At 36.5% G+C, this 16,089-nt stretch overlaps 1 protein-coding gene across 2 annotated transcripts in view; it reads right to left on the reverse strand.

Annotated features, from left to right (window-relative positions):
- Nucleotides 1–9,175: 9,175 nt before the first annotated feature.
- LOC133630468 (ankyrin repeat and SAM domain-containing protein 6-like) overlaps nucleotides 9,176–16,089 on the reverse strand; it is a 55,330-nt gene continuing 48,416 nt past the window's right edge. For both annotated transcript variants that reach the window (XM_062022074.1, XM_062022073.1), the window contains exons 17-19: nucleotides 10,980–11,076; nucleotides 9,434–9,479; nucleotides 9,176–9,342 (exon numbers count right to left, since the gene is read on the reverse strand). In XM_062022074.1, coding sequence (XP_061878058.1) covers nucleotides 9,309–9,342; nucleotides 9,434–9,479; nucleotides 10,980–11,076 — 177 coding nt within the window. In that variant the 3' untranslated portion in view covers nucleotides 9,176–9,308. The remainder of the gene's footprint in view (nucleotides 9,343–9,433; nucleotides 9,480–10,979; nucleotides 11,077–16,089) is intronic.

Here is a 16,089-nt window from a genome sequence, read left to right on the forward strand (position 1 = left end):
CACGCACGCACACACACGCACACACGAGGTTTGTGCAGCGTTCAGGTGCTGTCCGCGTATTGGAAATGTCATTTTACACATGCCGGCATTCGTGTTTTGTTTTGAATTTGTAAACATGTAAATTTAATTTACTTTATTTTGTAGATTCATTTTTACATAATTTTATTTGTTTAATGTGCTCATTTTAGCAAATAAAAGAGCAGTTAAGATGTGATTTAGAAATGCATAAATAGTCAAGTAGTTTAGATTTTTACGAGGGACCGTGAAGGTGGTAGAAGCCCAAGCCGACCCCGGCTGGGCAGGGGGCGGGGCCCAGCGGGTGATACGCGAGGCAGCGCACGCGCATAAAAGCACAGAGGGGCGGGGTCACACGCTCAGGGCAAAGCGCGGGCTTGATGCGCGTTCACATGAAGAACCTCTGCGGTCGAGACGTTGACGATCGTTGACGCGAATTGCGAAATTTTGTTTAATTCTTTTTTACAGGTGAAGTTAAAGTGAAATCGAAATTGATTTAGCTTTCGCACATTGCTGGGTTAAAACAGCGGATGTTACGTTTCAACGACGACTTGGCTCCTGGCAAAGATTTTAGCAAATTCCATGAAGTGGGTAGTTTGGAACAGCAGTGGAAATGTTTCCTTCAAAACAAGAGCAAAGAGGATACTCAAAAGGAAAAGTGTTGTTGTCTGCTTTTTTTTTTTTTTTTACAGTAAATTCATTGCTATCAACGAGATGTTTCATTTTAAATCTATTTAGTTTTCTATATTCTACTCAGTTTTCGTCTTTACTCGTTTTCATTTTGAATGATTTGACAGTCAGTACAGTACAGTCCAAATACTGTGATGCTGTCATGTAAATCACATGGACTTCGCCTTTTTTCCAATAAAAAGAGAAAAATGTCTGCTATGATTTTGGGTGGAACTTTTTTTGCTCCAGTCCTGGTGGAAATCATTTATATGACTTCAATAATGTAAGCCACTGCCTCTCAATAATTCGTATTTAAAGACACTCGGGGGGTACTTGATATTATATCTACATTATATACATTATAGATATATACACTCATTATACATAAATGTACATATACGTACATAAATATATAAACAGACACATATATATATACTGTATATATACACACATATACATACACACACATTTATACACATTTGGATACACATACATATGTGCATATGTACACATATATACATACATATGTAAACATATGTACATATATACACATATGTACACATATATACATATATATATACATATGTGTGTGTATATACATATACACATGTACATATATATATACACATACATATATATACACATTTACACATATATATATATATACATACATACCCATATGTATATACATACATATACACATATGTACATATATATATATATATATATATATACAGTGGGGCAAAAAAGTATTTAGTCAGCCACCCATTGATTGTCAATGGGTGGCTGACTAAATACTTTTTTGCCCCACTGTATATATATATATATATATATATATATATATATATATATATATATATATATATATATATATATATATATATATATATATATATATATATATATATATATATATATATATATAGTGGGGCAAAAAAGTATTTAGTCAGCCACCAATGGGTGGCTGACTAAATACTTTTTGTATATATATATATATATATATATATATATATATATATATATATATATATATATATATATATATATATATATATATATATATATATATATATATATATATATATATATATATATATATATATATATATATACACACATATACATATACACACACACATATATATATGTACATACTAGGGCTGTGAATCTTTGGGTGTCCCACGATTCGATTCAATATCGATTCTTGGGGTCACGATTCGATTCAAAATCGATTTTTTTTTTCAATTCAACACGATTCTCGATTCAAAAACGATTTTTTTTTTTCCCGATTCAAAACGATTCTCTATTCATTCAATACATAGGATTTCAGCAGGATCTACCCCAGTCTGCTGACATGCAAGCAGGGGAGTAGATTTTTGTAAAAAGCTTTTATAATTGTAAAGGACAATGTTTTATCAACTGATTGAAATAATGTAAATTTGTTTTAACTATTAAATTAAACAAAAATATGACTTATTTTATCTTTGTAAAAATATTGGACACAGTGTGTTGTCAAGCTTATGAGATGCGATGCAAGTGTAAGCCACTGTGACACTATTGTTCATATTTTAATTTTTTTTATAAATGTCTAATGATAATGTCAATGAGGGATTTTTAATCACTGCTATGTTGAAATTGTAACTAATATTGATACTGTTGTTGATAATATTCATTTTTGTTTCACTACTTTTGGTTTGTTCTGTGTCGTGTTTGTGTCTCCTCTCAATTGCTCTGTTTATTGCAGTTCTGAGTGTTGCTGGGTCGAGTTTGGTTTTGGAATTGGATTGCATTGTTATGGTATTGCTGTGTATTGTTTTGTTGGATTGATTAATTTAAATAAATAAATAAATAAATAAATAAATAAATAAATAAATAATAAAAAAATCAATTTTTAAAAAATGAGAATCGATTCTGAATCGCACAACGTGAGAATCGCGATTTGAATTCGAATCGATTTTTTCCCACATCCCTATTACTACATACACAAATATATGTACATGTAAGTATAGATATATATATACATATATATATATACACATATATATGTACATACACATATATATACACACATATATATATATATACATATATATACACATATATATGTACATACACATATATATATACACACATATATATATATATATATACATATATATACACATATATATGTACATATACATATAGATACATATACATATATATATATATATGTATATATATATATATATATACACACATATATATATATACATACACATATATATACACATATATATACATATATATGTACATATACATATAGATACATATGCATATACATATATATATATATATATATATATATATATATATATATATATATATATATATATATATATATATATGGCTTGTACAGCCATGCTAGGCGTTGTCAACAAACATGAATGTACCGTATCAACAAAACATCAAGTTAAAATGGGAAAATTATAATTAAATATGTGCATTGTATAATTACAACACTCATTAAAACTGAAAATATATTACTAATAATTTACTTAAATAGGATGACAAAACTATTTAAATAAAAACAATAAACTATTAATAATAATTAAAGTACCATTACAAAATAAAAAAATAAATAAAATAAAAAATTAAACATCAAATCGAAATAAGTGTCTGACACAAGAGCGTAAATTAGCATGGTCATCTGTGACTAAGCTGCCAAAGATATATATATACACATACAGAACCCAAAACCAGTGAAGTTGGCATGTTGTCCATCCATCCATTTTTCTACTGCCTGTCCCTTTTGAGGGTCGGGGAGGTTGCTGGAGCCTATTTCAGCTGCTTTCGGGCGGTAGGCGGGGTACACCCTGGACAAGTCGCCACCTCATCACAGGGCCAACACAGATAGACAGACAACATTCACACTCACATTCACACACTAGGGCCTATTTAGTGTTGCCAATCAACCTATCACCAGGTGCATGTCTTTGGAGGTGGGAGGAAGCCGGACTAACCGGAGGGAACCCCGCAGTCACAGGGAGAACATGCAAACTCCACACAGAAAGACCCGAGAACATGCAAACTCCACACAGAAAGACCGCGGGCTCGGGATCGAACCCAGGACCTTCATATTGTGAGGCACATGCACTAACCCCTTTCCACCGTGCCGCCATTGGCACATTGTGTAAATCGTGAATAAAACAATGATTTGCAAATCCTTTTCAACCTAAATTCAATTGAATAGACTGCAAAGACAAGATACTTACGTTTGAACTGGTAAACTTTGTTATTTTTTGCAAATATTAGCTCATTTTGAATTTGATGCCTGCAACATGTTTCAAAAAAGCTGGCAAAAGTGGCAAAAAAAATGACAGAGTTGAGGAATGCTCATCAAATACTTATTTAGAACATCCCACAAGTAAACAGGCTAATTGGGAACAGGTGGGTGCCATGATTGGCTATAAAAGCAGCTTCCATGAAATGCTCAGTCATTCACAAACAAGGATGGGGCGAGGGTCACCACTTTGTGAACAAATGCGTGTGCAAATTGTCGAACCGTTTAAGAACAATATTTCTCAACGAGCTATTGCAAGGAATTTAGGGATTTCACCATCTACGGTCTATAATACCATCAAAAGGTTCAGAGAATCTGGAGAAATTACTGCACATAAGCGGCAAGGCCAAAAAACAACATTGAATACCCATGACTTTCGATCCCTCACTGCATCAAAAATCGACATCAGTGTGTAAAGGATATCACCACATGGGATCAGGAACACTTCAGAAAACCACTGTCAGTAACTACAGTTTGTCACTACATCTGTAAGTGCAAGTTAAAACCTCTACTTTGCAAAGCAAAAGCCATTTATCAACAACACCCAGAAATACCGCCTGCTTCGCTGGGCCCGAGCTCATCTAGGATGGACTGATGCAAAGTGGAGAAGTGATCTGGGGTCTGACGAGTCCACATTTCAAATTGTTTTTGGAAACTGTGGACGTCGTGTCCTCCGGACCAATGAGGAAAAGAACCATCCGGATTGTTATAGGTGCAAAGTTCAAAAGCCTGCATCTGTGATGGTATGGGGGTGTATTGGTGCCCAAAGTATGGGTAACTTACACATCTGTGAAGGCATTATTAATGGTGAAAGGTACATACAGGTTTTGGAGCAACATATGTTGCCATCCAAGCAACGTCTTTTTCATGGACGCCCCTGCTTATTTCAGCAAGACAATGCCAAGCCATATTCTGCACGTGTTACAACAGTGTGGCTTCGTAGTAAAAGAGTGCGGGTACTAGACTGGCCTGCCTGTAGTCCAGGTCTATCTCCCATTGAAAATGTGTGGCACATTATGAAGCGTAAAATACGACAACGGAGGCCCCGGACTGTGAAACAACTTAAGCTGTACATCAAGCAAGAATGGGAAAGAATGGGTCCCTGAGATTTTGTAATGACTTTCGCAAATTGAATGAGATATCACTGTGTGATGCTTATCCCATGCTCAGAGTAGATGAGCTGATAGAGCGGCTAGGCCCTGCTCGTTTCGTCAGCACCCTGGACCTGACCAAGGGCTACTGGCAGGTGCCATTGACGGAAAGGGCGAAACCTAAAACGGCTTTCTCCACACCCGAGGGGCTATTTCAATATACCGTCTTGCCGTTCGGGATCCACGGGGCCCCGGCAACATTCCAGAGGATGATGGACCGAGTTCTACGGCCCCACCAATAATACGCAGCCGCCTACCTTGACGATATTGTGATTCATAGCACCAGCTGGTCTCTCCATCTCCAGCATCTCAATGCGGTCCGAGGAGCTCTTAGATGTGTCGGACTGACTGTCAACGCTAAGAAGTGCCGAGTGGGTCTGACTGAGACTGATTATCTCGGCTACACAATAGGAAGAGGTTGCGTGAAACCCCAGGCCCGCAAAGTGGAGCGCATCAGGGAAGGGCCCCGCCCCTTGACGAAAAAGCAAGTCAAATAATTTATTGACCTGGTATCATATTATCAAAAATGTAGTAAAAATGTCTCTACGATTGCAACACCGCTGTATGAACTGACACGGAACAAATTGCCCCATCATGTCAGCAGCACCGCTGTATGAACTGACACGGAACAAACTGCCCCATCATGTCACCTGGACGGCTGAGGCTGAGACTGCCTTCCAGATGTTGAAGAAAGCCCTATGTGAAGAACCGGTGTTGAAAGCCCCCGACTTCAGTCAGCCGTTCTCCTCCACACTCGCCCAGCTCGTGGACGGAGAGGAGCACCCAGTGACATTTATTAGTCGGAAGCTCCAGAGCCATGAGCGAAACTATGCCACAATGGAAAAGGAGTGCTTGGCAGTCAAATGGGCAAAACACCACCTCCGCTACTACCTATGGGGTAGGACCTTCACCTTGGTAACAGACCACGCCCACTTGAAGTGAATGTCCACAAATAAGGATCGAAACGAACACGTCACACGCTGGTTCCCGGAACTACAGAATTACCACTTCACCATGGAATATCGGCCTGGGAAGGCGATCCCACATGCAGAAGCCATGTCCCGGCTCTATGAGGAGGACAAAGTAGCTCCCGGACCGACCGGCGAGCTTAGGGGGGGATATGTGGAGTCTCACTCAAGCACCGCCTGACAGGTAGGCACCTCACAGGGGAGGAGCCAGGGCATGGAGGCAGAGTGGAACACAGAGGACAACGCCCCAGCCTTGGCGCATCATCGAGGGGCGGTACATTCCCCTGTACCTGCTCAATCAGCCTGAAGTGCCACCAGCTGTGCGGCCAGGTGGGGCCCAGCTACAAACTGTTCTTAACTCTGCCTCATTCAGGTCTGGCTCTCCTCTGTGTCAAGGCAGGTGCATCAGGCGGTAAGTGAGACATCCACTATTTCCACATTAATGACATTATTAGGGAAATGTTTTCTGATATTATGTTTTCTCTTGTTTGATAGGCAATTACCTACAACATGTAAAGAAGTGATTGAGAAGGATTGAGAGCCCCGGATGGGAGATATTTATGTTTGTTAATGGACACTTTAAGTTTGATACTTCCACACCCTGCCCTTCCTACAAAGACGTGTGCAATAAATGCCCTTTTCGGCTTTTTGCAAACCCAATCCTGTGTCATGGTGAGAATCAGGTGCCACAATATATATATGCCCTGCTGATTTTATACATTTACCCAATGACACAAATAGAAAATTATTTAAGTATTAATATATAACTATAATTAGTATTAATATTTCAACTTAAATGTCGCGGGGGGTGCTGGAGCCTATCTGAACTGCACACGGGCGGAAGGCGCGATACACCCTGTACAAGTCGCCACCTCATCGCGCGACCCCAAAAGGGACAAACGGTAGAAAATGGATGGATGGAACTTAAATGTTTTGCTTTATTTAACAATTGCAGTGTAATTTTATTTCTAGAATTGGTGAGGGAAAACAGAAAATATGCTGTGCATCACAAATGGCTGCACAAAAAATTATTATTGATCATATTGTTGTGATTACACCTTTGTTGCTGTTTTGCATGTATGTGTTTGTTATAACAGGTGTAACAGTGGTTATCTTAAAGGGTCAAAGGTTGTATTAACACCATGACTGGCGTCCATTAAAGCTAGGCTGTTTAGGTACTAATAATAATGTTTGGTATCAATGAAAATCCAGATGAGCTCCCAATAAAGTCCTGCTAACACTGCAGGATGAACCTCTGCACGCAAGTGTGTGCGCACGAGTGACAAACGACTGAAAGCTGCATGTCAGTTGAAATATTGTGACCTGCATCATTGATCAAGACGTTGTTGCGGTTCTCAGGGGGCGAGTGAAGCTGAGACACGACTTGTTTGATTATAATGGACATGAATTATTGATGAACAATATTATTTAGACCACAGTTTTAAAAGCATGAACTATGTTTCAGGGAAGACAAAGCAGTGAACAAAATAACAGCATTGTTCAATTTAAAGATGTCAGCCATCACAATACATCATGAATTCAAGCAAAGATGAGGGGTTGTTTGCTGCTTACAGTAGTTTTTTGTAACGCTGTAATATATTTGGAGAAAAACCTTAAATAAGAAGCTTGCATCAAAACATTTAATGATTGGGAACACAGAAAAGAAACAGTAAAAAGATAGAAGAATATCGATATTCATAAACTCAATGTCAGATCTGTTCAACTAAATTAATAAATTGTTCTGTAGCTCACATTTACAGAAAACTGAAGCAACAGATATTTTAGTTTTTTTGGTCAGATTTGCACACTTTGGAAGAAAATAAAATGTTATGCAAAATAGAAGCTGACCTTTAGGTTAAAAAGTCAATGTAAGGATCTGAAAATGTGTTTATTTCAGTCCAACCTACTCTTTACTGCAAAAATATTAAAACACTTTTTTTTTCATATAATTTCAAAATGTAATGTGAAATAAATGTTAAAGTACCGTAGTTGTAATGTGAACACCCACCACTTGCGGTCACTGCATTACATCCATCCATCCATCCATCTTCTACCGCTTGTCCCTTTTTTGGGGTCGCGGTGGGTGCTGGAGCCTATCCCAGCTGCATTCGGGCGGAAGGCGGGGTACACCCTGGACAAGTCGCCACCTCATCGCAGGGCCAACACAGATAGACAGACAACATTCACACACTAGGGCCAATTTAGTGTTGCCAATCAACCTATCCCCAGGTGCATGTCTTTGGCGGTGAGAGGAAGCCGGAGTACCCGGAGGGAACCCACGCAGTCACGGGGAGAACATGCAAACTCCACACAGAAAGATCCCGAGCCCAGGATTGGACACAGGACTGCTCAGGACCTTCGTATTGTGAGGCACATGCACTAACCCCTGTGCCACGTGCTGTAAACCAAATGTACTTTTTCATTGTGCAACACTAACATATAAAAATAATACAGTATAGTGCCGCTAATTGTTGGCTGAAAACTCGCACATCTCATTGCAAGCAGGCAACTAGAGCTCTAATTCTTAGCTATCTTAAATGCTTACATGGATATACAGTAATAATAATTATTTATTCATGTTTTTACTTTAAACCTGTGAGGTACAGTGAGTAGGCTGGCCATTATACTATACAATTTATAAAATAATGTGTATTTAAAGGCATTTAAAATTTGTGGAAAAATTGCAGTGGGAATACGAAGAAATATATTTTAGAAAAAGTTCAAATTAACATATTTCACAACCCCCCCTGCAGTCGACGTCCGTACCAGACATCTTTGTGTGGCCAAGCTGGATCCTTCACAGCTTCCAGTATTCAGATTATTAAGTTGTCTAACTCCTTGAGGAGTTAGAGAACATTGATTCAGGAATATGTTGCATAAAATGTCATTATCTATCTTCACATGCACTTTTATCATTTACATCCTTGCACAGACATCAGCTAAAGTTTCAAAAACAAATTCCAGTTTTTTCAAAACAAGCTCATATTTGTTATCTATCAAGAACAACAAATGTATTATACATTACACATACATACATTGATTATTTATGCTAGCTAAATTACAACATCATTTGTAGTCAAAGAACATGCTAGAATTCATGAATCAGTCTGATATGATTCTTCCTTTACTTTGTTTTATTTTGCATGAATAATGTGTACTTTTTAAAAACATATTTGACAATATTCAACTTGCGTTGTGTGCAGCAGGCAGGTCCTCACTTTATGATCCACAGAAGACGTTTAATAAAGTTACTTCCACTTATAGAAAATAACTTTTTGTTGCAGGGCTGTACTTTCATTTGTCGTTACCTTTTAGTGGAAGAAGCAACTTGATGTCTCGTCCAGTTAGTTGGTGCTAGAAACAAACAATAACATGTCAAAACATGAATTTCTCTTACATACTAAAACTTAACTAAATGTTTAAAAAGAAAACTAACACACTGAAAGAAGACATTTATGTTTATGCATTCATAAAAGATGAAAACTTGATTATTACTAAAAATTAATGAAGTATAAAGAAAGATTACTATCAGAAATATTATGTTTCTATACCCAAGGTTTGCCATTTTTGAATGTACTTTATAAAGTGAGTGCAGAATATGCTGATTAGGCATGTCCTTATTGTATTTGGCGCAAGCATGATTATGATAGTGTATTAACTATAATAGTTGAAGCAGACTGAGCACAGATAATAAAACCAATAATGTCTGCACTAACAATATTGCATATTTGAAGCTACTGCACGAAAACTATCATTGTACTGCAGCTACTGAAAGTCTGGGTATATGTTATACATGGATTAGAAAAAATACATCAATTTAATTCATAATTAACTAATAAATACTAATAATAATGAATTATTTTAAAAATAACTCAAAATTAGATTTGACCAGAAAATGAATAAGTAAATACAAAATATGGTACATATACTGTAATATTATAAATATAATACCTTACTATTATTACTTTTAAAAAAGTACACAATACAATTTATTAATGTTAAATATTGTATATTCATTGTGTTGCATGAGTGTTCAGTCACAAGACTAAAGCAAACAAATACAAAAAGACTAAAACACACAAATACAAAAAGACTAAAAACACACGCTAAAAGTGTCTAAATACAGTATTATCGCATTGTATTAACACACATATCATGTTAATACAATGCATTAACATTAATTGTATTGAAACGTACATTGTTACTAAAGATGTACCAAAGTTAAAATTCTTGACTGAAACCGAAAACCAAAAATAAAAAAAAACAAGTTTGAAAATGGAAACAGCTTAATAAATTATTATGACAATTATTATTAGCATTACTGTTTATGACTATGGCTTTGTTTTAACCTCACTGAAATTGAGGCGTCTAAAATTATTACTGAAACATAAAATTAAAATAATGTACACGTTAAATACTGAAAGGCGGCACAGATGGAGTTGAGCCGTTTGGGTTTTTTTTCATTTTCTGTGTGTATTATTCATTGGGTTATAGGTGATTAAACCTAAAGGTTAAGAATACTGTATTTTATATTTCAACATTGCACTTTTGCAGATTGCTGTCTTTCTCTGATGTATTGAAGATTGAAAGACATGTTGCCTCCACTTTAGACGAGGGTACTTCCTGCTTACATCATCCTGTATCATTAATGTTGTTTCACTGATTAAAGACTTGCAAAAGAACATTTTCAGTGGAGGAAAATTTGGGGCATCACTACTTTTTTCAATATTGTATTGACATAAAAATTTTATACATATAATAATGTACACGAACATATGCTGTGTCAGTTACTGATTGAAGTAGTCACTGTTGAGCAAGACATGAGTAAACAGAAATAAAATCAATCAAACCCACATTGTACTTCTCCTGGTGCCCTCTGGTTACTGGCACTGCTTCCAAAGGATGACTGGAAGTTGTGGATGGTTTCTTGAAGAATCTGCCTTTCTCTCCCCTGAGCAAGGCACACATTTTTGGTAATTCATAATCCATTCAGTGTGCTTGTCTTCATGTATATGCTGAATATATGCCCATTAATAGAGCACCCAATACTGGGAGGAGGAGATGCAAATATAATAATTTAGCACTCACAATATGATTCATCAAAACCTAAACTGTTTTTGTTTCTCTATTTAGCATGTTTGAAATGTACATACAAACTGGCAGTTACGCACGAATGGCTGCAAGAAAGGAGGCGATCTCTGCAATGACAGACAATGGAGACCAAATACTGTGTTCACTTGTCAACATATTTATACAGTCAGAAATTAAAATATTAGACATACTGTCCATTCAGCAATATAATTTTATAATTTAGAGTCGCTTGATGACGGCTGATTGGAGCCAACAGACTGCTGGCGTTTTTTTATTACCTTTGTTTTTTCATATTAATACAAACTATACTAAATCCCCTATGAAAAAACTTCTTGCAATATGCAATTTCTTGCATCTGTATCGTTCCAGTGCACCAACACTGAGCGCAGCTTCAGAAAGCTAAAAATTGCGTCTGTTGTCTAGATTGCACTTCTAAAAATGTGGTAGAGATTATGGTTGTGTGCCGCATGGTTCACAGCATAGCAAAACATCACAGGTTGGATGTCATGAAGTCAACAAGTGTTTCCATGTTGACAGCAGATAGTACACACAAATAACGTATTTTAATAATTCTGTATTTGTTATAAAATGTACACACAATCTTAGTACTTCACCTTTAACACACCCACTAATAGTACACACAATTTTACACTTTGTACACACTATTATTAGTAGTGCTTACTGTTAGAACTTAAAGGAGAAGTGTACTTTTTTGGAATTTTGCCCTTCATTAACAATCCTTATGTAAGACAAGAACACATATGTTTTTCTAAATGGTAAATAAATGTAATCAAAAGTCTGTTTACAATAAAGCCAATGGTAGCCGCTCTATTCTGCCTATAAAGCTGTTAAGAAACAATCAAATACCTCCATCAAGGTTTTATATAAACATTGTAAGTATACACTACCATTCAAAAGTTTGGGGTCACCCAAACAATTTTGTGGAATAGCCTTCATTTCTAAGAACAAGAATAGACTGTCGAGTTTCAGATGAAAGTTCTCTTTTTCTGGCCATTTTGAGCGTTTAATTGACCCCACAAATGTGATGCTCCAGAAACTCAATCTGCTCAAAGGAAGGTCAGTTTTGTAGCCTCTGTAACGAGCTAAACTGTTTTCAGATGTGTGAACATGATTGCACAAGGGTTTTCTAATCATCAATTAGCCTTCTGAGCCAATGAGCAAACACATTGTACCATTAGAACACTGGAGTGATAGTTGCTGGAAATGGGCCTCTATACACCTATGTAGATATTGCACCAAAAACCAGACATTTGCAGCTAGAATAGTCATTTACCACATTAGCAATGTATAGAGTGTATTTCTTTAAAGTTAAGACTAGTTTAAGGTTATCTTCATTGAAAAGTACAGTGCTTTTCCTTCAAAAATAAGGACATTTCAATGTGACCCCAAACTTTTGAACGGTAGTGTATATGTAATGAAGTAACAGGAACATTTATAATACGATGTAATATTTACCTATTTTGCTTATTTTAAGCATACGCGGCGCATTAATTTAAAAAACGCATCACGACGTTCTCTCTTTTAACAATATCACTGATTATTACTTACTGCAGACTTTATGAGAGCCAACAAACATAATAAAACATCACTTACTGTATAATGTCTGCTGCCATTAGGGTGCCGACTAAGGCTGCAGCTAACGATTATTTTTCTATCGATTAATCTATAGATTATTTTTTCGATTAATCTGTTAATCTATAGATTATTTTTTTTGATTAATCTATAGATTATTTTTCCTTTTACCGATTATTTTTTTATTCAAAATGAAGATGAAAAAATAAATGTAGGCCCGTTTTTTCAAAAGGCATGGCTTTTATTTACAAAAAAAAAGAAGTATGGCCACTCAGTCAACATTGACAACAACATGACTAAATATTCTGTAACAATGTAAACATTTAAAACTTAACATTTAACAAAATTAAAAGTAGCTTATTTGCTTTTTAATGTGCAAATATAAAAGTCAACATCCAGTGCAAATCTTAATATTCTGCAATAGTATAATCATTTCAAAAGTAAAAGTATTGCTTATTTTGCTTTAAAATGTGCAAAAATAAAGATAAACATCCAATACAAAACAGTGCAAAACTAAATATTCTGTAACAACAGTGTAAACATTTCAACAAAAGTGAAAGTATTGCTTATTTGCTAAAATGTGCAAAAATAAAGATAAACATCCAATACAAAAAAGTGCCAATCTAAATATTCTGGAGCACTGTAAACATTAAGTATTGCTTTTAAAATGTGCAAAATAAACATCCAGTCCAACACAGTACACAATAACCAATTCTACTAATTCCAGTGAGTGACTAACAGTTGTAATGAAGAAAGGTTAGCATGTGTACATGCTCTGGTTCTTTTCATGTTTACAACATTCCCAGCAGCTGAAAATAGGCGCTCAAAAGGGGTCGATGTGGCTGGAACTGCCACATCATTGTGGAATGCGCTCCCAACAGGTATAAAAGAAAGGGCATCTCTATTCTCCTTTAAAACCGCAATAAAAGTTCACCTCCAGGCAGCTACAACCCTAAACTAACACCCTCCCCGGATTGCTAATAATCAAATGTAAACAATCAAATGCAGATACTTTTTCTTATGCCTTCTGATCTCTCTCTCTCTTTCTCTCTCTCTCTCTCTCTCTCTCTCTCTCTCTCTCTCTCTCTCTATGTCCACTACTTGATGTCCATATCCTACCCCCCGCACTCCTCCACACCCCTGATTGTAAATAATGTAAATAATTCAATGTGATTATCTTGTGTGATGACTGTATTATGATGATAGTATATATGATAGTATATATCTGTATCATGAATCAATTTAAGTGGACCCCGACTTAAACAAGTTGAACAACTTATTCGGGTGTTACCATTTAGTGGTCAATTGTACGGAATATGTACTTCACTGTGCAACCTACTAATAAAAGTCTCAATCAATCAATCAATCAGAGGTAATTAGCCTTCACCTCAAGCCAGGACTGCGAGTGAGCTGAGCTGCAGTTGAAGTTTCTAGAAGGTCAACGGGCTCATAGTGATGTTACTAGTAGTTGACTGGGAGGTGTTTATTATCATTTGGGGAGAGTCCGCTGCCTGATGCTCACCTGCTAAACACCTATCTGCTCCACGCTGAAGCACTGACTACATGCGCTCTGAATACGCACTGCTGATTGGCTGATAACGCTCTGAATACGCACTGCTGATTGGCTGATAATGCTTTGTGTGTACCAATCAGATGGTTGTGTGGGTGGGACAATGCTGCGTGCTGAGACAGAAGTAGAAGGAGCAAAGCAGCTTGTTAACACTTTAGCTTAGAGCTACGGCGAGTTTACAGCTGTTTTAAAGTGATCCCGACGTCGCAGAGTGATATAAGTTGACAGGCTGACACCTCAAATTGATCTCTGAACGGCGCAAGGTACGAAATTGTTGAAAAAACAAGTTAAAAGTGCCGCAAGTCGCTAAAGAAGTAACTGCCCTTAAGACATAAGAGGCACTGACGTCAGCGACTACCGCAATGCCAAAAGTTAAAGGATTGACTGGAAAGACTGATTTGAAGCTGGGCACAGGACATGATGAGAATCAAGAAGGGATACTACAAAAACAATTCCAGGAATTTAAAGAAGAAATGATAGAAAAATGGGAAGAAACTATGGATGGATGGAAAGAGGATATGAAAGAAATGAAAGAAGAAATGAAAGAAATTAAAAAAGAGAACAACTCCAGAAATAAAGAAGCCACTGAAATGAGCAAACAAATGAAGATCCTTCAAGAAGACAACAACATGCTGAGGAACATCATAGATGAAATGGATCAGGATAAACGAATGAATGATATCATCGTGACAGGGCACCGAATTAAACCAAGATCCTATGCGAAAGCTGTGAATAATGAAGGTGAACCAGATGAAATGGATATGGTCTCAGCAGAGCAGCAAGTGGTCAACTTTCTGCAATCAAAAGAAATTGAAATTGACATTAATACCATCGAAACATGCATCCCACTGAACGGAAGAAACAACAACGCCACTCCAGTCGTGCTCGTGAAACTCGTAAACAGAAAATCTAAAATGGCATTGCTGAGACAGGGAAAGAAGCTGAAGGGAACAAATGTGTACATGAATGAGCATCTCACAAAACGTAATGCTGGAATCGCCAAGAAAGCATGCGACTTGAGAAGGCAGGGAAAAATCCAGGGAACTTGGAGCACCAACTGTAAAATCTACATCAAGCTGAATGGAAGTCCAGAAGCAAGAGTAATTGTTTTCCATGACATCAAGGACCTGGACAATTTTTAAAGTTTACACAGCTACCACAACAACGATGATAATGAACTCTGACAGAAAACAAGCACCTAAATTCAGCATCGGCACTACTATGTTCCAAGGGACGACTAAACAAGAGGACCTAGATTCAGGATTGCATCCACCTACACTTAAAGAGATTATTGAAAAAACATCAAAGATTGTTGAACAAGAAAATATGGAACTAAAAAATGTCTGCAACAAAGATCACAAAAACCAGGATTTGGAATATGATATAGATCCAGATACAAATTTTTTCTCCCACATCAGTAATAATTGTTTTTATTATACAGATGATCAATATAATAGCAACATTGAATGTGATAACAAATTGTCAATTATTCATTTTAATAGTAGAAGCTTGTATGCAAATTACAACAACATTAAGAACTTTCTGGAACACATCAACGAACCCTTCAAAGTGATAGCTGTCACAGAAACATGGATTGATGATAAAAAAGGAATAGATTTTGATCTGGAGGGATATGAACTAAACTACATCAACAGAACCAACAAAAATGGAGGAGGAGTAGCTGTGTACGTGATGAAGAACCTGAACTAC

Source organism: Entelurus aequoreus, linkage group LG15 (genome assembly GCF_033978785.1).
Source record: "Entelurus aequoreus isolate RoL-2023_Sb linkage group LG15, RoL_Eaeq_v1.1, whole genome shotgun sequence".
Lineage (NCBI taxonomy): Eukaryota > Metazoa > Chordata > Actinopteri > Syngnathiformes > Syngnathidae > Entelurus > Entelurus aequoreus.